The 21640-nt window shown below is 40.8% G+C and overlaps 1 protein-coding gene across 1 annotated transcript; it reads left to right on the top strand.

Annotated features, from left to right (window-relative positions):
* Window positions 1–4812: 4812 nt before the first annotated feature.
* On the top strand, window positions 4813–21527 carry LOC110535982 (serine/threonine-protein phosphatase 2A 55 kDa regulatory subunit B alpha isoform). Its single transcript, XM_021621418.2, has 10 exons — window positions 4813–5141; window positions 5643–5720; window positions 13345–13442; window positions 13559–13724; window positions 14638–14750; window positions 14898–15075; window positions 15352–15516; window positions 15772–15941; window positions 16246–16337; window positions 18457–21527. The coding sequence occupies exons 1-10, from the start codon at window positions 5135–5137 to the stop codon at window positions 18731–18733; spliced, it is 1344 nt and encodes a 447-aa protein (XP_021477093.1). The 5' UTR covers window positions 4813–5134; the 3' UTR covers window positions 18734–21527.
* The last annotated feature ends 113 nt before the right edge of the window (window positions 21528–21640 follow it).

Below are 21640 nucleotides of genomic sequence, written 5' to 3'. Positions count from 1 at the left end.
AACATGTTCTAATATCATACAGTAATATTGGCTGGGAGCAAAGGAGTCTGGGGTGACCTTGATGTCACCTTACATTCAGTATAAACAAAGAAGGCAACATAAACATATGTAAGAAGCAATAGATTTGTCTTTTATTAAAAACATTTATTCAAAAAGTAACTTTCATAAAGGAAACGGAGTCAAACAGAGGAAACTTATTCCAGAAAAGTCATTGATTTTCCTCTCCTTTCAAAATGACACAAAGACATCTTGCAGGGCTCACTGTTGAGTCTGTTTAAAAATATAAAAAAACACAGGACAGGCAGATTGAATATCCAGAGGATGTCTATTTCAACGATTTTAATAAAACATAACATTTTGCCAAAACCTTTGGCAGCTTTTGCAATCAATGTTGGTAACTGAATATTTCACCAAAAAATAATAAATTGATACAACGCTTTAATATATGACATAATTGTTGCTTATAGATTTCATGTTACATGCTTAATATCACTGATACAAGAAAACACGTGAGCATGTGAAAAATGTTGTTGGCCACAATCCTTTTACAATGTTGTTGTAGTTTTTGTTGTGGTAGTTTGTAACAGCTTTCTTCCTGGGAAGGAGAGGACCAAAGCGCAGCGTGGTAAGTGTCCATGGCTATTTAATGACAGAAACTCAACATGACCACACTACAAAACAATAAGCGTGGCAAAACCCAAACCAGTCCTTTCTGGTGCAGCAAACATAAAGACAGGAAACAATCACCCACAAATCCTAACACAAAACAGGCTACCTAAATATGGTTCCCAATCAGAGACAATGACTAACACCTGCCTCTGATTGAGAACCATATCAGGCCAAACATAGAAATAGGCAAACTAGACACACAACATAGAATGCCACCCAGCTCACGTCCTGACCAACACTAAAACAAGGAAAACACACAAGAACTATGGTCAGAACGTGACATAGTTGCTGTTCTTGTTGTTGTTGAAAATCCTTGGAAACCAACAGAACATATAATTTTATTCAGTAGAGATGGACAGTTATTGAGTTGCATCTTCTGATGAGAAGGCTCAGTGTTTTCTTGGATTTAGCCTATGAAATGTGCCAGAAAACAGCATAGAAGACAACAGCTGTGTTGTTACAATTTCTTCATGGTGATTTAGTCTGGGGATGATATCAATGAAGGATTGGCACATATCTCTATTAATAAAAGCTGATTTATAATCAGTACATTTGTGACTGCCTAAAATGTCAGATGACATATTTCCCTTTGATTATCGAAACCTTACGACCTCTTCATCTATTCTAATCATAGAGGGGGCTACGTCTTCATTAGGATGGAGGTGGCTGTGTATTTGAAATACATTTTTCAGATAACAAAGCATAGGCTACAGGTACTGCTGTAATCTAAAAGGTTTGAAGGATTAATCCCTGCCCTCCCAAACATCAAACCTGAAAGTATTTTCTCACACATATTGGAACTCGTTTCAGAAAGTCAATAACTTGGCCAATTAAGTGTACATACTCACAAACAGTCTGCATGTATTTAGTGACAAAACAGTAAACTAAATTATCTTTCAAAATGTACTGAAGGAGAACCAAAACTGTGCTGTGAATGGTCTAACCCTTTAATCCAGGGGTCCCCAAAATACGTTTTTTCCTTGAGTGGATGGTCGGGGGGCCGGAACATAGTTCTAAATCATTTGTACACTGCAAATTGACTACAAGAATCCCAAACAGATATCGAATCATTTCTTGATTACATTGGGATCCAATCAAATATGTCACTTTGAGCTGATTTCCTGGTGATTTTAGTCGTTTATGTTCAACAACAAAAATGATTTGCGGGCCGCCTATTGGGGAACCCTGCTTTAATGAAATAACCATAGCCTCTGGGAAATAATGGCTGGTTTGGGTGCACATCAGGTAGGCCTGGATGCTATGTGGTTTCCTGCACTGTCATTTTTAATTTTCTGCTGAATACACTCACTTAATGAGTCCTCTATCAAAGTTATCTATTTAACTTGTAAAGTTATCAAATGTTCAATCAAATGTGATTGGACACTAATATTTCATTCCCAACATGCAGGTCTATCTTCACTCTCATTGACATTTAATGACTTGCATAGATGGGGAGATCAGGATAATGAATAGATTTGGCAACATGAGATTGCGGTATTGCAGATTACAACCAATCAGAGGTATTGTGCAGAAGAAACATTATGCAGCCCATTATTATGTACAAGAGAGTAGGCTACAGGCAACAGTCTCAGTCATGTTATTTGTCAGATTTTACCACAAGGATAGCATAGATCACCACACTTTGAAGCAAACAAATAATATATATATATATTTTTAATCTTTATTTAACTAGGCAAGTCAGTTAAGAACACATTGTTATTTTCAATGACAGCCTAGGAACAGTGGGTTAACTGCCTTGTTCAGGGGCAGAATGACAGATTTTTACCTTGTCAGCTCAGGGATTCAATCTTGCAACCTTCCGGTTACTTGTCCAATGCTCTAACCACTAGGCTACCTACCTTGATTGGTGGAATCAAACTCATAAATATGATTTAGGCATATATTTTATCATTGTACAGCAAAGAGCAATTGTCCGAGCAGGAAATTAACTGGAACAAAGAAATTCCACATATTTTTATTTATTTCACCTTTATTTAACCAGGTAGGTAAGTTGAGAACAAGTTCTCATTTACAATTGCGACATGGCCAAGATAAAGCAAAGCAGTTCGACACATACAACGACAATATATGTAACATGCTTTTTGAGTCTGTAGCCTACCTTTCTTTGATAACCTTAGTGAAATTGGATTCTTGGGGAGTGAAACAAATGATTTACATTTTGATCAAGGAGAGCCTCCTGGATTGAAAAGGTATATGACTGGCTGGCATCTATGTTACTATGGTACACACAGCTTTTACCTACTAGGGGAAGGTAGAGCTGTGTTGAAGTGTTGTTTTGCCCTCTTTTTCCAAATATACAGGTTGCCTGCCAGGCATGGAAGAACCAGTTTGGAGACACAGATTACATGTTACATTATTGCCATCTTGTGGTTGAAGTTTTTCTATTTTCTTCCTGATGGAAATCAGGAATCAGGATACTAGGTTCATCGCATGTGATATATTATATAGAATGCCTTTGACTAATAGTTAAATGTATTTACCCACATTCATTTAAATTAGTGGAATATTTGGAAAGTTGTTGTTCACCACACCATTCTAATACCATTAATAACATTAAACAATAAAATAGGGTTGTTCCATTTTATTTCAATAACTTTTTGACCACACCCCTTTTGATTGGAACAAAACTTTCCATACATTTTTGCCCATGGTAGAAGTGGTCAGAAAGGACCTGAATGCCAAAACATTTAGAAGATAGAGATGCTCAAAGTTGACCCGTATGCCATGAGACATAATTGTCTTCATCACAAAGCTTGAGATTGATATAATTTAAAAGCTTAAGGGTTATCAAACTATTTTATAATTTCTTGTTAATTTTATAAAATGTGGTCATTTTTTGACCTTTTACATCAATTATCTAAAAACTCATAAACTCAACAACAACAACAAAAATTCTGCATATGTTGTAGCTTAGACCCTATTATTTTACATCACCTGAGGTGTTTGTGTTGTGCCCCCCATCGATAAAGACACAACATACTCTTGAATACAGGGTGGGTGTCATTTCAATCATAGAAATAGAATTCATAGAATTCACAGAATGGACATATCTATTCAGACCAGTGTAATTTAGCTGGTACATCGTTTCATTTTAAATTGCATTAACATTTTAACTTCCAATTACTACCACAAAGATGGCCGCAGGTCAACCCACCATTGAACGTGCACCTAAATGGGAATGTCTATTATTTCTATAGGTTTCCTAAGGAATATTGACAGTATAATTTAAAACTAATTATATTTTTCAAGTCAACATTATTTGATATGTGGCTTTCCAACCATCTTAGTGCTACCATTTTAAAGTTAAAATGTAAATGTTATTCCTGTTTTAGCACATTTATCAGCCAAAACATGACACCCGCATTTCAGTGATTGCTGTGTCTCAACTGAAAGCGGGCACAACACATACCACCTCAGATTATTTAAAATTGGGTATGAACTATGACATTGAGTTTACGCATTATAGATTTTTGGATAATATACGCGAATGGCAAAAAAAATCCTAATTTATTTGTGATTTCTTTTAGTACAGAATTATACATTTGTTTGACAACCCTATCTGTATGCTTTTAAAATATATAAATTAAAACGTTTATCTTTTCCAGTGATGAAGAAAGACATGGATGTCTCATGCTATGGTGGGGTATGCAAAATGGGTCAACTTTGAGCTCATCTATCTCCTAAATGTTTTGGCATTCAGGTCCAAAAAGTAACGTTCTGACCACTTCTACCACGGGCAAATATGTATAGAAAGTTTTGTTCAAATCAAAAGGAGTGCGTTCAAAAAGTGATTGAAATCAAATGGAATGGCCTTATACTGTTACTGTATTTTTAAATCAACACATCTCAATACTTTTAGGTCTTTAACCCCTAAGACAAACTCAGGGGGAACCAGATTGTTTTATTTGGATGACCTGTTTGAATCATAGGTGGTATTATTTTTGAATGCTTTCCAATGCATTTTTCTGATTGGTGATAGCAAAGATGCTGCTCTTTCTGGTGATAGGCAACTATGTAGTGGATCTGTAGTATAGGAGTGGATCACCGACCATTTGTCAGATCAGTGATTCCGTCAAGGAAAGGAGGAAGGATATTATTTAGTATTCGAAAGGGGGCTGTTTTGGATATGGAATCACTTTAAACTGTTGGGAAGCGCGCACCTGCCTCTCACTGACGTCAGTGCAGGACCAGGTTGCGCCATTTTGAAAGTAGAAGCAGGGAGAGGGAAATAATAGTTGCAAAGTGATCCGAGAAAGCGTTGCTGATTGTCAAAACATTGCTTAGCAAGATAAGTGACAGGAGAAGTTGAAGAATAGCAGGGGAAAGAGCCACACATAGCTTCACTTGCACTCTCAGCGAGATTCTGCTTGTACACACCCTAGCCCGGCAAACTGGAAAGATAAGCAAGGGCCCCAACCAAGCCCTCGACAGATTCCCTCTCACCATGGCAGGTAATGTTAACTAGCAAGCTAATAATGTCTGATGCATAAATTGAAGGGGCTTGTTTATCGCCCATACATTTGCTAAGTTGTTTCTATGTATATTGTCCGCTTTCTTGCCATTTGGAGAGAAGCTAGCTAGCTAACATTAGCCTCCCCGTAGTTGGGCGTGTATGTTGTCCCGCGTATCGGATGCTTCCGCTAGATATAAAGTTATAGTAGCTAACTGCACCACCAACAACATTAGCTAGCTAGTTAATGTTAACTAACTGGCTAACTAACTTTCTATATTTGCTATCACTTTCTCTGTATTGAAGCTACCAAACAATGATGTCAATAAATTGCTTAATGGTGGTCTTCTCTGATTATGGAAAGTAGCGTTAGTCACTAACGTTACTATATTAGAAAAAAAACTTGCTAACTAGATATAGAAGAATCACAATCTTTGACATCAAAGCCATGCGTGATGCAGTTTTTGAGTTCTAAAGCGTTGCTCTGTTTATGGGGTTCCAGGAGCCGGCGGCGGGGGCAATGATGTGCAGTGGTGTTTTTCTCAAGTCAAAGGAGCGATTGATGACGATGTTGCTGAAGGTAAGACTGGTGATTCAGGCTCTATAGACAGCTAGCTACGTTAGTTGATTTAGTCTAGCTAGGGTGTAGTCAATAATGCATTTAGCTAGCTACTGTACAGTGCCTTCAGAAAGTATTCACACCCTTACTTACAGCCTGGATTTAAAATGGATGAAATTGATCTACACACTATGCCCCATAAGGTCAAAGTGGAATTTTGTATGAAGACATTTTTTTAAATTAACCAATTCCAAGCTGAAATGTCATGGGTCAATATGTTTTTAACCCCTTTGTTATGACAAGCCTAAGTAAGTCAGGAGTAAAAATGTGCATAACAAATCACATAATAATTGGCATGGACTCATGCAATAATAGTGTTTAACATTTATTTTTTAATAACTACCTCATCTCCGTACCCCGCACATACCATTATCTATAAGGTCCCTGTCTTGTTTTGCATGCTTTGTACAAGGCAGATTTGCCTTGAAGAATGGGCAAAAATTCCAGTGGCTAGATGTGCCAAGCTTATAGAGACATACCCCAAGAGACTTGCAGCTGTAATTGCTTCAAAAGGTGGCTCTACAAAGTATTGAATTTGGGCGGTGAATAGTTATGCACGCTCAAGTTCATTTTTTTTCCTTATTTCTTGTTTGTTTCATAATCAAAAAAAATGCATCTTCAATATGGTAGGCATGTTGTGTAAATCAAATGATAACCCCCCCAAACCCCCCCAAAAAATCGATTTTAATTCCAGGTTGTAAGGCAACAAAATAGGAAAATGCCAAGGAGGGTGAATACTTTCGCAAGCCACTGTAGACCCCATGGTCGCGACACACGTTCTCTTTCATTTTCTCGGTGGACATCCATATGGTTTGAGGTACAAACTTTGATGTTCGCTTGGTAAGTGTAATATTTTGTGTGGAAATATACTCACTGGCTGTTTGCAGCCTGGAGCAGCTGGCCTAATGTCCAGCTCCTCTTGAGTGCTTCACCCGCTGCGCTGGGCTGATCTGTCGCTTCCGTCCGTGGTTTGTCTTACTTGTGTTTTCATTGGTATGGTGGCTCTTGCTTTCACAAACTGTAATTGACCATGCTAAACTTGCCGACTGGCCTGTTCTAGGTGTTCGTACCTCTGCATAGTGTAAGAGTATTGTGGTGGGCTTCCACTACATTGAGAAATTAACTTTGGAGTTCCTTAATGGAGTTAATCCATCATATAGTGCTGTTTTTACTGCTTGGATATTAAAGGTAGTATTGAAGTAAAAAAACAACATGTAAATCAAATCTATTACCCGGTTGCTGTTATTATTATTTTTTGTCTGCCTGTTTATCCCACATGGGTCTTCCCTGGTTTTTGCAGAGTTACTGGGTAATTTATCCCTCACCTGGTTCCTATTCCTCCAAGAGGGTCACGACATAAGCTCTCCCAGGGCGTCGGACCCCTGCTCCGTGGCCTTGTTGGCTTGGCTGAGCTTATGGATTTCTTTTGATAGGTGTGATGGTGGCATTCCCCCTGGGGATCTGCATACTTTGTGTATGCACTGCCTGGGTTTGAGCCACATGGAGAGGGTGGTGGAATGCCCTACTGGATGCCTGTTTTATGTGGTGTTCTCAAAACGCGATTGGATGCCATGCGTGAGTGTGTCTGCCAGGCTCAGGCCGGGGACAAGCTCCCTCTCACAGGAGTGGTGCGCAGCGAGCTGTTAGTCCCTCTACTGGGCCCAGCACCCCTCCCAGGAAGAATGGCCGGAGCCACCGCAGGCCTCTACTGGGCCCTTCTGCTGCCAGTCCAGGACGAGGGCATGAGTCGGACCGCTGGGACCACCTTGAACGGAGAGAGGGTGCATGTCCTCAGTCAGGTGGTTGCCAGCTTCGATGGTGACGACAGCTGTTCCCTGTTGGCCAGTGGTGGGTTGTTCCTGGGGGACAATGCTGCCGCTGTTTACTACCATGAGCGGGGCTACCAGGCTGACAGGCCAACAGAAGCTGGCAGCGGGGCTTCATCGCCCCCAGCAGCTTGAGAGGTTATGAAGAGCTTACTCACTCGGGTAGCCACTGCACTGGACATCAAACTGGTGGACAGTGATGATTCTCCATCTGTTCCCATCTCTACAGAGATCCGCGAGGCCTTGCAGGAGAGCTGGGCCTCTGCCCTGGGGCGCTTCCGACTCACAGCAGAGACTAGACCATGGAGTTATGTTGTGGGCGTGTAGTCACTCGGCCTCTGGGAGTACCCGACTATGAAATGCATAAACAAACAGATAGTTACAAGGAAATGATAACGGCGTTTCCCTAGTGGGATAAACCGGTATCGCGGCTTGGTGGACAAAAAGGGAAGTGGGGGTCAACTGAGATGAGAAACTACAAAGTTGATAATTATAACAATTGAAATGCTAATCCTTTGCAAATGAAAGATCACTCATTCAGGAACAAGAAATAACTTTCTTCTGAAACTCGTCAGTCTATTCTTGTTCTGAGAAATGAAGGCTATTCCATGCGAGAAATTGCCAAGAAGCTGAAGATCTTGTACAATGCTGTGTACTACTCCCTTCACTGAACAGCGCAAACTGTCTCTAAACAAAATAGAAAGAGTGGGAGGCCCTGGTGCACAACTGAGCAAGAGGACAAGTACACATTACATTAGTGTCTAGTTTGAGAAACAGACTACTCACAAGTCCTCAACTGGCAGCTTCATTAAATAGTACCCACAAAACACCAGTCTCAACGTCAACAGTGGAGAGGTGACTCCGGGATGCTGGCCCTTCGGAATTTGGCCCCTTTAGATATGCTTTTAACGACTCCCACACAGTAAAGTGTGACACGTCAGTGATGCGGTTGATCTGTAAAAGACATCAATTGATATGTATTTTTTTAAAGGCACTACAGGATAGTAGTAGTAGGAGGAGGAGGAGGTCAAGTCGCCACATGCGTTGCGACACAGTACTTTCCAGAAAGCAGATATCTAACTGGACAGGGCTATTGTCTGAAATAACAATACTGTGTTATTGGATATTAGTTACAAAGGAAGAATTCTATTGTCCAGCAGGAAAAAAGTCAATCCTAGAGTTTGAGCGGTGGACTGGAGAAAAAGGGACTACTGTTTAGCAGTGGGATTCCTCCTCCATGGATCAGACAAATTATAGTATTCTAGAAATGAGTTGATTACTGCACCTGATTTTGAAATTACATTGTTGGGCTTCGGTCTGGATCTGTCTAGACTTGGATGCAATATACAGTTGAAATCTCCGCCCAATATCAAATTATGAGAGTTAAAGTAGGGAAGTGTTGCGATGAGGTCAGAGAGAAATTGAGCGTCATCACAATTAGGACCATAGAGGTTAGCCAGAATAACCTGTGTGCTAAACAATTTCCCTATCACTATAATATATCTTCCATTAGTATCTGAAATTACTTTGGAGACAAACGGGATGCCTTTTCTGATAAGGATGGCTGCCAAAGTTGGAGTGAAATATTTGGTCTACCCATCCTCTCTTTAGTTTGAAGTTTTCGCTGGACCGGAGATGCGTTTCTTGGAGAAAAACAATGTCCGGACTTAAGATGAGCATAAACTCGGCTACGCTTGACCACCTGGTTAATTCCTTTCACGTTCCAGCTGATAAAGCAAGTGGAGCCTAGAGTATGTGAATTAGTCAGTCATAGTAACCAGAAATGAATGTTGGCCAGTGTGCTGAAAGGTCAGAGTAATAAAATATAAAGAAAATGTAAAAACCGCTCAAAACAACAAAATACCCAGAAAACCTTGGACCCCTATGCTGGCCTTCCACTGTTGGAAGGCTGCATCTACCTTTCCTGGACTAGAGCAAAATGCCAGTGTGAGAAGACATGGGGTACAAAATCAATTCTAGAATCTTAAAGGGGCAGGAGCATATATTGGGTGTACAGTTTTCAATTACAGCATTATTTAATCTGCAGTTAATCTTCTGGTATTTATTCTGTTACCAATAATATTTCCATGTTAATAGTATCTTCTGATTGAGTTTAGTTTAATGACAAATTGTAATCTGTTAGCTACCAATATGTAGCTACTGATGATAAATAATTGATGCAATGGCTTATCCTGCACTTTGTAAAAACCCAGAGTTCATTGGGTGAATGTTGGGGAAAGAATCTTGGTTCCTTTCTAAACAGCAATGTGAATGCAAAGAGGACTCAGACCACCAAATAAGTGAAGTGGACTGGCAAAAGAGTTGAGTCATTCAAAGGGAAGTGTGAATACAAGGAACGCAGTTCTCTAGCTTTTTCTTACCCCAGAGTTAACCAATCTCAGTGTTCTTTAAAGTTATTTTAAAGAGGATGATATGTGAAAACACCCTATGACTTGGGTGGCTGGAGTCTTTGACAATTTTTAGGGCCTTCCTCTGACAAAGCCTGGTATAGAGGTCCTGGATGGCAGGGAGCTCGGCCCCAGTGATGTGCTGGTACACACTACCCTCTGTAGCGCCTTGCGGCTGGATGCCAAGCAGTTGCCATACCAAGAGGTGATGTAGCCAGTCGAAATGCTCTCAATGGTGCAGCTGTAGAAAACTTTGAGGATGCCAAATCTTTTCAGCCTCCTGAGGCGGAAGAGGTGGTGTTGCGCCCTCTTATAAGCACAGGAAAATCAGAGGAAAACCTGGTTGTCTGCTTTTCAATAGACACTGGGAGACAAATTCACCTTTTCAGCAAGACGATAAACACAAGGCTAAATTTACACTGGAGTTCCTTTCCAAGTTGACATTGAATGTTTGAGTGGCCTAGTTACAGTTTCGACTTAAATTGGCTGAAAACTCTATGGCAAGACTTGAAAATGGTGGTCAACAATCAACTTGACAGAGCTTGAATAATAATAAAAAAAGATTGGGCAAATATTTTACAATCCAGGTGTACAGAGCTCTTAGAGACTTACCCCCAAAAGACTCACAGCTGTAATTGCTGCCAAAGGTGGTTCTACAAAGTGTTAACTCAGGGATGTGAATACTTATGTAAATGAGATGTCTGTATTTATTTTCAATAAATGTGCAAAAATTTCTAAAAACATGTTTTCACTTTGTCATTATGGGGTATGGTATGTAGATGGGTGAGGGGAAAACATATATTTAATCAATTTTGAATTCAGGCAGTAAATCAACAAGATGTCGAATAAGTGAAGGGGTATGACTACTTTCTGAAGGCACTATGTTCAGACTGACAATCAGTCACTGATTCACTTCTCCTCACCAAACACCATATACCCACCAATACATGTCCACAAATAAAGGGGCATGACACTTTTTCAGATGTTTGAGGATGCATTAATTGTGTGTCCCAATGGAAAGGTAATATCATGTTGGGTGATGCTCGTGACTGATCTACAGTCTCAGCCACTACATGCGGTTTTGGCCTGTAGCCTACTTCATCCCATGATGCAGGTAAATAAAGCATTGGTAAAGAGCTAATGGTAACTGTTGTAGTTTTCCACTTTTTAAGATGATGGTACCACCATGGAAGTATGCTTTTTAAATTGAGAGCTAGTAGCCTACTTGAGTTTCTAGGCTGCATAGACGGTGCGCTTAGTTGCCCATAAGATAAAGGGTAAGAACTTGTAGGTGCCTTTTTGGCTGACCTCCGTTGAAGTAAATGAATGGCTTGAGCTGAGTGTGCTTGATTATGTGTGCACATTACAAGATTCTGTTTACAGTACAAGCTTTGCCTGAGAACAAGCATAACAAAACAGATTAGGTCAGAATCTGAGAACAAGCATAACAAAACAGATTAGGTCAGAATCTGAGAACAAGCATAACAAAACATATTAGGTCAGAATTTGTGTATGCCTGTCCCTTTTTGTTAATCACACACTTTCAGACATACAAAAGCAAGACTCAGACTGTGGCTATGTGGGTTCTGGGTTCTTCAACAGTGTTTATGCTGCCGCAAAAGTTTATTTCTGCTTGTATCCTTTCCCCTTTGTCTGTTTTATTGGAGGTGTGGGGGGGCAGTGTGGTTGTGGCAGGAGCAGAGGTCAAGCACCTCCATAGAAATCCTATTATGTGGATGATGGCACTGCACAACCCTACATTATCAGGCTTGTGCCAACCTCGGTCAACAAGGGAGAGATTGTTGAGTTGAGAACTTCTTTGGAAGTGGTTAGCTGCAGATATGACGTTTTTTACATTTTCCCTCTGGGGTGGTTATGTACATCTTGCTTTCCACAACTTCACAAAATCATATATACTTTAGTAGTTAGGCTCAGTAGTTGTGAAATCAGTGTGGCACAGCAGGGAGCTAGATTACAGTGCATTTGGAAGGTATTCAGACCCCTTGACTTTTTCCACATTTTGTTACATTGCAGCTTTGTTCTAAAATTGACAATAGTTTTTCCCCTCATCAATCTACACACAATACCCCAGGATGACAAAGCAAAACTTTTTTTATTTTTGCAAAAGTATAAATAAAAAAATAAAAAAGTAGTCTTAAGTATTACATTTACTTAAGTATTAAGACCCTTCACACAGTACTTTGTTGAAGCACCTTTGGCAGTGGTTACATGCTCAAAGTCTTCTTGCGTATGACACCACAAGCTTGGCACACCTGTATTTGGGGAGTTTCTCCCATTCTTCTCTGCAGATCCTCTCAAGCTCTGTCAGGTAGGATGGGGAGCATCACTGCACAGGTATTTTCACTCAGACATGCAGAGACTTGTACCGAAGCCACTCCTGCGTTGTCTTGGCTCCCTACTTAGGGTCATTGTCCTGTTGGAAGCTGAACCTTCTCCCCAGTCTGAGTTCCTGAACACTCTGGAGCAGGTTTTCATCAAAGATCTCCCTGTACATTGCTCTGTTCATCTTTCCCTCAATCCTGACTAGTCTCCCATTCCCTGCCGCTGAAAAACATCCACATGCATGATGCTGCCACCACCCTGCTTCGCTGTAGGGAAAGTGCCAGGTTTCTTCCAGAAGTGACACTTGGCATTCAGGCCAAAGAGTTCAATCTTGGTTTCATCAGACCAGAGAGTGTTTCTCATGGTCTGAGAGTCTTTAGATTTCTTTTTGGCAAAGTCCAAGCGGGCTGTCATGCGGCCAGCTCCTAGGAAGAGTCTTGGTGGTTCCAAACCTCTTCCATTTAAGAATGATGGAGGCCACTGTGTTCTTCCCCAGATCTGTGCCTAGATGCAATCATGTCTCAGAGCTCTACGGACAAATCCTTAGACCTCATGGCTTAGTTTTTTCTCTGACATGCACTGTCTACTGTGGGACCTTTATATAGACAGGTGTGTGCCTTTCCAAATCATGTCCAATCAATTGAATTTACCACAGGTGGACTCCCAAGTTGTAGAAACATCTCAAGGATGATCAATGGAAACAGGAAGCACCTGAGCTCATAGCGAAGGGTTTGAATACTTGTGTAAATGATTTATTTATTTTACCATCAAAAAATAAAAAACTGTTTCTATTTTTTCATTATGGGTTATTATATGTAGATTTAGGGGGGGGGGGGGGGATAATGTAATCCATTAGAAAAAGGCTGTAACATAACAAAATGTGGAAAAAGTCGAGGGATCTGAATACCTTCCGAATGCCCTGTACCCCCAAAACATTACAAATGTTGATCCTTCTATTATTTAGCAATACGCAATCAAACCTAATAGTTGCCATGTTATTTGTGACAGCTGACATCATATCCACTGTGGAATTCAATCACTCTGGCGAGCTACTAGCCACTGGGGACAAGGGGGGCCGTGTTGTCATCTTTCAGCAGGAGCTAGAGGTACGTGGAGATTACTGCTCAACACAGTCCACTGCATTTAAACACTGTACAGAGTCTTGTGTCAGTAGTGTATTTATTTTTGACATGACTGTGTTATGCATGTTGTCATCGAGCAGAGTAAGAACCAGCCACAGTGCCGTGGAGAGTACAATGTTTACAGCACCTTCCAGAGCCACGAGCCTGAGTTCGACTACCTGAAGAGCCTTGAGATCGAGGAGAAGATCAACAAGATCCGGTGGCTTCCTCAGAAGAACGCTGCACAGTTCCTCTTGTCCACGAATGGTCAGTAGAGCATTGTGTGCATGTAGCCTTACCCTCCACAGCCCTTTCCTCTGTTGGGGGACGGAGGGGACCTGACAGGACTCTGGATACGCTGTTCATTACGTTGACTCATTTGTATGTTTTGAATAGGAGAGGGATCAACGGAAATACAGACCTGCCAACGTATATCCGCTGAGTAAATCTAACATCCTGATTCTCGAGCTGCAACACACATACATGTATGGTGTTTGTGTCAACGTACATGGGAGATTAATACGTCATTATTTGATGATGCTAGTACCCGGTGTCTGCCCCATCTCCTGTTTTTGTTGTGACGCTGAGTTTGCCGACTGTCAGCTGTACATAAACACATGGGCAAATCCCTTTTTGACGCCGTGTGTTGTGGGAAGGTAAACACATTGTCTCAAGCTAATGTTAGCGAACATAAGATGGACATTCAGTGGGCTCTAAAGTGCCAGCAGTTCACTCACATTTGCTAGTGAAAGAAATTAAATGCAAATACCAAAAATAACTGGTAGTGTGATATTTAATTCTGCGTCCCATTAGTTTATTTTCCACGCAACCTGATAGACTGTAACTGTAATTATGATCTACTTCACAAAAAGCAATACAAAAGTATAATCAAAAACAAATATAGACATCTTGGCATTAAATGGAGTAGGGAGTTTAGAAGACCGCGTGATGAAGAATGAATGAGTGTCCAGTATTTGCTATTTGGTCCTATTCTATAATTGTGATCTGACTCAAACAGCGTGCGGACGAGCGGGCGGGGGAAAGAGAACCCCAATTCAGGGTTGAATCTCCAATTTGCCGAGCGCGTCTGGGACTCTAAAAAGTTGGACGGGGTTGGCAGGTCTGGAAATATATTGCTGGTGAAGAAGCAGCGTTGACATACATATGTGCTCTCTTGCAGATAAAACTATAAAGCTGTGGAAAATCAGTGAACGGGACAAGAGACCAGAGGGGTACAACCTGAAGGAAGAGGATGGACGTTACAGAGACCCCACCACTGTCACAACACTACGGGTGTGTAGACTTTCACGTACATATACCCTGCACACTCAGATGCCCCAACATTGACTCATTCTATACACCTCCTCCTATACACTACGCACAAGTCGTACACATGGCTAGAGAGAACCTGCTAAATCTCCTCCTTCCTCTTCACCATAGGTCCCAGTGTTTCATCCCATGGACCTGATGGTGGAGGCCAGCCCCAGACGAGTGTTTGCTAACGCGCACACCTACCACATCAACTCCATCTCGGTCAACAGCGACTGTGAGACCTACCTGTCTGCCGATGACCTTCGCATCAACCTCTGGAACCTGGAGATCACTGACCGCAGCTTTAGTATCCTCTCTGTCTTTGGTCCCCATCACTTTTTCTTTCAGTCTCTGCTGAGCTCTTCAGAAGGTCTTGGTGATCTTGTTCCGTCTTGATTTAATGCTTTACATTTTTGTTAATTATGCGTTGAGTTTGCTTGGATAGCACTGTAACTCATTTTACTGAGACAGTTCAACAAGGCACAGTTAAAGTCATTTTTGGGTCGAGTAGTTCAGGAGCCCCATTTCTTATCTGTGGTGTCAGAGCTGTTATGTTTGCCCTTGACCTCCCTGACCTCCTTAGACATTGTAGACATCAAGCCAGCTAACATGGAGGAGTTGACAGAGGTGATCACAGCAGCAGAGTTCCATCCTAACCAGTGCAACACCTTTGTCTACAGCAGCAGCAAGGGCACCATCCGCCTCTGTGACATGAGGGCATCAGCTCTCTGTGACCAGCACTCCAAGCGTAAGTGGCATGTGACAGTGCAGTCCATGATATTAGTTTCAGACAGAATTCTATGCCCTGTGGAGATGACTAGGTAAAGTGGCATATTGATTGAAATGACTACATATGTACCCAGTTTTTTGGAGACAGATTAAAAGTACTGAAAAGCCCAGCAATTTCAGAGACCTCGGAAGCAGATGCTTCAACAGTCCTTTGCTGTCTTTGACTACTCCAATGAAGTGACTGACCTAGCACACCTCTCGTTGTTTCATTCAGTGTTTGAAGAGCCTGAGGATCCAAGCAACCGCTCATTCTTCTCTGAGATCATCTCCTCCATCTCTGATGTCAAGTTCAGCCACAGTGGGCGCTACATGATGACCCGGGACTACCTCACCGTCAAAATCTGGGACCTCAACATGGAGTCCCGTCCAGTAGAGACTTATCAGGTCAGCTGGTGTCTGTGTGGTGGGATGTAGTGACATCATCATGGATGTTGCATCCAAAGTTCAATTTGCTTGTCAGCTCTAAACTTCTAGTTTGATAAGTACATCCTCCACTAGGGGGAGATGTTATGTGTAAATGTGTCATGTCCTGTATTGCCCTGTTGTATCTTTATTTATTTATAACAAAGATACATTCACTTGAATGTTATCATTTGAAGGTATGCTTATATTAGACTGAACCAATGTGTTTTGTTGTGCAAATATTGTGTACTCGTGTCTTAATTTACTATCATTTTCCTCCCAACAGGTTCATGAATACCTCAGGAGTAAACTGTGCTCACTCTATGAGAATGACTGCATCTTTGATAAGTTTGAGTGCTGCTGGAATGGAAACGACAGGTGAGGGTTGTTAAGTTTTGCCATACATTTTAAACTTGATACTGGATCTATGAATTGAGCCCGACCGATACGGATCTGATTTTATGGTGAAAATATTCACGATAATCGATATATCTGCCGATGTTTTTATTATTATAGCTGGAATGGGGGGGGAGAAAAAAACGCTTTCTGTTTGCATTGTGCTTAAAACAGCCATACAAAGATACTCAGAAAGATGCTCTTAAATTTGAGGAAAGAACATTTGGAAGCCGAGCATTTATGATATATGGTTACTATTAACTTTTGTTTTTGACAAATGAGGCCGTGGTGTTTGCTTATGGTCATTCGGTGTATTCCAAAAGTAGATCATAAAATAATAAGTCTGCACAGTATGAATGGATCCTGACTTTCTTTTTCAGCTTTCAGTGCCACTGCGGACTCATTAGGGGTCATTATCTGAATAATTAAACAGTAAGCCAAAATAACATAAAATACAGATAGCTGGACATAATAGAATCATGTAAAAGGATTAAGGAAGCTTTGGATTTCTGCCCTAAAATATGAAGGATACCAGGAAGATGAGGTTTTGTTATGGAAAAACTATTACACTCTAGTGAAAGGAGGATAAACTGCACTAATTCCTGCAAAACATTAGCTTCTGAGAACTGAGCTGCCTCATGCTAGCCAGCTGGACATAGATAAGTACCAATACATTGAAAGTCTGTGCTATGTTTTTATCGATTGTAGGGCTGTAGCCACTGAATTCTGGGAGTTGCCACCTAAAGGAAAAACATCAATCAAAAAATGAACTGCTGGCACTGCTCTGCCTCTCGCTCCAAGCGTTGCCTCAGTGAATTGTCCTTGCTCTCCGGCATCCTTGGGACATCCCTACCCCATTTGAAGTTGACATTTAAAATGGTTAGAGTAGGGATGTCCCAAGGATTCCAGATAGCACTAACCCTCGGTGAACGGCGTCAGGTACTCTCACACAGCTAGTTGGCGCTTGTTGTAGAAATGGGGTTGGTGAAACGTGAATTTGGACCAATCCCCGACAAGTGACAAACCATATATAAAAACGGAGCAACGAAGCGCTACTTTGTAACCTGATATGTTTTTTTCTGAAAACATTTGAATGACAAAGGCAGAGCTTGGGGAATACCCTTCGCAAAGAGCAGATATAACACACCAGATTTAGTGTGCTTCACTAAGGGGCTGTAACGTTAACATTGCCATAGAGTTGAACGTTCTTAGCACATTTGGGCATAGCATCCGTTGTTTGTCATGACACCCAATGCCCTACCATGATACTTCACGCAACAGTATATGACCAGTGTGATTTTTGGCACTTTATTGAGCTGGCGTGCTTCTATCTACTGACCGTAGAAGCAGTAGACCTAACAGTTAGTTAGGTCTACATATAAAGAGCTTCCTCTTTGGGGCAAGTAATAAAATGCCCAAATAATTCTATCAACAGCTTTTTTCCAGAGCGTTTTCTCCACATCTTAAATCGGTCCTTTTCGGTGGACTAAATGCTGATACAAATATATCCTCATCGGTCAGGCATTAAATATTAATAGACTTCTGACATTTATCAGGAAGTTGATGCGGTACGATACATTAGATCAATGTTTGACATCGAGGACACTTATCAAAGTAATAGTTGTATTAATTTATAAGTTGTACGTAGTCATTTTATGTTCGGTCTACAGAAGAAAGGCTGTAGCTACTGTAAGACACTATTGGGATGTCCCTTCATCTGAACTTAGCAGCACAACGCTTATCAAAGGCTGCCTTTTATCTCTGTCAAACAGAACTCAAGGCTGCCCCTTGCATTACGTCTGTAATGGTGGACTCAAGGTGGATCTGTCTGTATTAGCTTATTAACACGTGTTTTTTTTTTTTACTCATTCACCGTACACGTTTAGGTTTCCCATCCTGCACAAACTCCACTGGATTGCCATTATACAGACTGTTGTTCCTGTCCCTTGACATCATTGTATACATGCCACAGTATACTTGAATGTTGTAAGGGTTGATTTAATGAATGTGTTGGTTAGATTCTGTGATTGAAAGACTAATTGAAACCACTGTAAGTCTGCCACTACCTCTGAGTCTCATTCCCCGCCCTTGTCCTCCTCAGTGTTGTGATGACGGGCTCATACAACAACTTCTTCCGGATGTTTGACCGAGGCTACCGGCAGGATGTGACCCTGGAGGCGTCTCGGGAGAGCAGTAAGCCTCGCTCTGTGCTCAAGCCCCGTAAGGTGTGCACAGGTGGGAAACGCAAGAAGGATGAAATCAGTGTAGACAGCCTGGACTTTAACAAGAAGATCCTCCACACGGCCTGGCACCCCCAGGACAACATCATTGCTGTGGCCACCACTAACAACCTCTATATATTTCAGGACAGACTGTAACTATTATTCAATAAACCCTTCATATCTCAGATCCCACTTTAGCCCCACTACTCTGGTCACCAACACCTCATCTGGAGAAGTGCAGGAAAACACATATGTTTTGATGGCTTTGTTAGTCTTATTTCCTGTTCAGGGGGCTCCAACAGTACCACACTTCTCCTGCCACATTGCAACTGATGTCCACTACATCCCAAAGGGAACACTTTTCTAACACTCTAGTCTTTTGGTGGGATATTGTTTATTAAGCTAATTTCCTATGTTGCTAATTTCACGGTTTTGGTGCCACAAGCATTTTTATATGAACAAGCATTTTTTCTTTTGATAGGGAGTTATTTCAACTGGGTTCCCACCTCCAACCCTCTATTTTTGACACAAATTACAAAATGCCATTCTGCATTGACCAAATTGGCAAGCTGTCAGCTCTCTATATTTGTCCCAGGCTGTTTGCCAAGTTGCCAAGTTTCCTCACCCTCATCTTTCACATACAGAACACACTCACTCTTAACATCGATGTAGACACACATACAAAGCTCAACTCAGTTGGTGGATTGGTTTGGGGGTAATTTCGAGACAACTATGCCAAATGCACAGTTGTTATCCAGTCTGAGACAACAGACAAGGCTTAACAGTCTGGTAAACACAGATTCCTTCTCCAGAGGTAACCTGCAGTATGAAGCCATTGCTTTTCCAAGTAAATGGTAGTGGGCAGAGGTGCTGCAGGCAGCCTAATCTCACATGGAAGGGACTGGTCTCTTGCACTTAGTGCCACCATGTACAGCTCAGCACAGAGGCTCCAGTGCAGTTATTGTAAGAGTCTTCAGGCAGAGGCATGCCTTGGCCATATTGTGCTGACCTGCATGACTTGTCAGTTTAAATGTGAGAGGCACTCATTTGTACCTCTGCTGCTAAGTTCCATGCATGTGTCTTGACTTATGCTTATGTTTCTTATGAATTGTTTCCCCTCTGGATCAAGTTGTTTGTTTGTATATTTTTTAATGATATTTTGTACTTCAGATAAATAATAATCACTATAATTAGTTTATTTTTGTATGAACTAAGACAGAAATATTGATAACATTTAACCCCCTCACACTACTTGGTTTAGTCTGATCACTGTTGTCTGTTAAACTGTAGGTTTTGGACTGATCTGTAGACTGAAAGATTACTTGAACTGGTGATATTTAATGTGACTTATTGTGTTAAATTCAAGTGGGCCGCTGGTCTAAATATGGAGTGCATATTAATGTACCATTAAGAAAGGCTTAATGCATGTTGATGTCCAAAGAGCAGTCTTTTCAGGTATCTGTGCCACTGCGGACTCATTAGGGTCATTATCTGAATGTTTTTGTATTTGGGTTACTGTAACTGATATTGACTGGAATGGATTCGGTTGCTTCAGTTTTAGTTTATTTGCGCGAATTGTTTCAACTCCGTTTGTGTGTGCCATGGCTATGTTTTCTAAACATTTGCACTGAGTGAAAAGATAATGAATAATAAATAGGCCATTGTACAGTGAGAATGGGCAAGGCATTATCTGTTTTCTCTGCTTCAGTTTGACTGAAGAAACACTCTTAACCACATTCACTCTGAGGAGAATCAGGTTGATTGACTAGACAGGTTTACTGACATATTTTATAATGAGATGTTTTCTCTTCGATTGTGCATAACAAGTTATTTATGCAGGAAACAAAGTAAAACTGTTAAGTGTATCATTGGATGAAATTACTGGTTAATGTCAGCTCAGGGCATTGGAGACAGTATTTCAAACGTATGGCATGTCCAGCATTTGTACTGTATTTAGTTGATGTGGCATTATTTGTTAAGGATGTTTTGGGAGGTTGTGTCTGTAGTACATTTGTTTATGTATACACTTGATTGACGAGATAAATGCCAATTGTGAGCCATTGGATCATAATAAGTTAGCATTAAGCTTAAGAATTGAGGTTCACTCACTAGTAATGCTACCAATAAGCACTATTGCAGTCTGTCTGCAATCAAGGTCATTAGTGTTGTGGTCTACTGGTGTTGTCACTTCCTTTAGGACTCTGCCTATGTCCTTGTTGAATACTTAGATGTTCTTTATGTTTTGTGGACAGTTTATAATGGCTGTCACTTTGTTAGCTGTTGTGAGAACGTGTCATGACATGAGGAACAAGAGTGTAGCCTACTGTACATGTTTTGTCATGGTTAAGATGTTAAATGCTACATAGGAGAAGCCACACGTTATACCCCTGACCCCATACCACTATCACACACTTGGCATCAGAACATCAAGGCTCAGTTACGGTACAAATGTAGTTGTCAAAATTGGCTTTTTTATTTTTCTTAAATTTACTGTCAGTTATTCTAAAGCGTCAATACATGGAGACACCTAAACAAAATAAATTAGTACTTTTCCCCCAACACACTCCTGTCTTTACAGCTCTTGTGCAAAGCCACCAAATGTCATTCAGAAGGACCTAATTGCCTTTTTCATAGCAGAGGAAATAATGAGATAATCAAGTATGTTTCCTGAAGTGACTGGTGGCTTTTCAGGCACGAGACTGCTCACGGGAACTTAAATATAATGTATTCACAGAACTCGCAACAGAATGCACTTTTATTTTTGTGAATTTCATTGATTTGTATGTTTTGTTTTGAGAGGCTCTTGATAAAGATTGGGGGACATTTTGGGTGATTAAAAAAATATCAATACAGCAGTTTTAAAGGTTTACTGTATAGGTCTATTTGCCTTTGTCAAATGGAATAAAATATAGTTTAGATTTAATGAGTAATAAAGTATTTCAAAACTGAACTATGAATACAACACTTTTTATAATTCGTTTTGACTATTTCTATCAGATGCTGAGTTACGTTGTATTTGTATGTCCTCATAGTGTCTTATCATACAGGAAATTATCTTGGCAT

This window comes from Oncorhynchus mykiss, chromosome 11 (genome assembly GCF_013265735.2).
Source record: "Oncorhynchus mykiss isolate Arlee chromosome 11, USDA_OmykA_1.1, whole genome shotgun sequence".
Taxonomy (NCBI): Eukaryota; Metazoa; Chordata; class Actinopteri; order Salmoniformes; family Salmonidae; genus Oncorhynchus; species Oncorhynchus mykiss.
The sequence above is the reverse complement of the archived record's forward strand: the minus strand, read 5'-3'. Positions and strand labels throughout refer to the sequence as shown.

Excerpts from the sequence above, each read along its gene's own strand:
- LOC110535982 (XM_021621418.2), top strand. Across the intron at positions 5,721-13,344 it reads TGATGACGATGTTGCTGAAG|CTGACATCATATCCACTGTG; the intron begins GTAAGACTGGTG and ends TATTTGTGACAG. Across the intron at positions 13,725-14,637 it reads GTTCCTCTTGTCCACGAATG|ATAAAACTATAAAGCTGTGG; the intron begins GTCAGTAGAGCA and ends GCTCTCTTGCAG.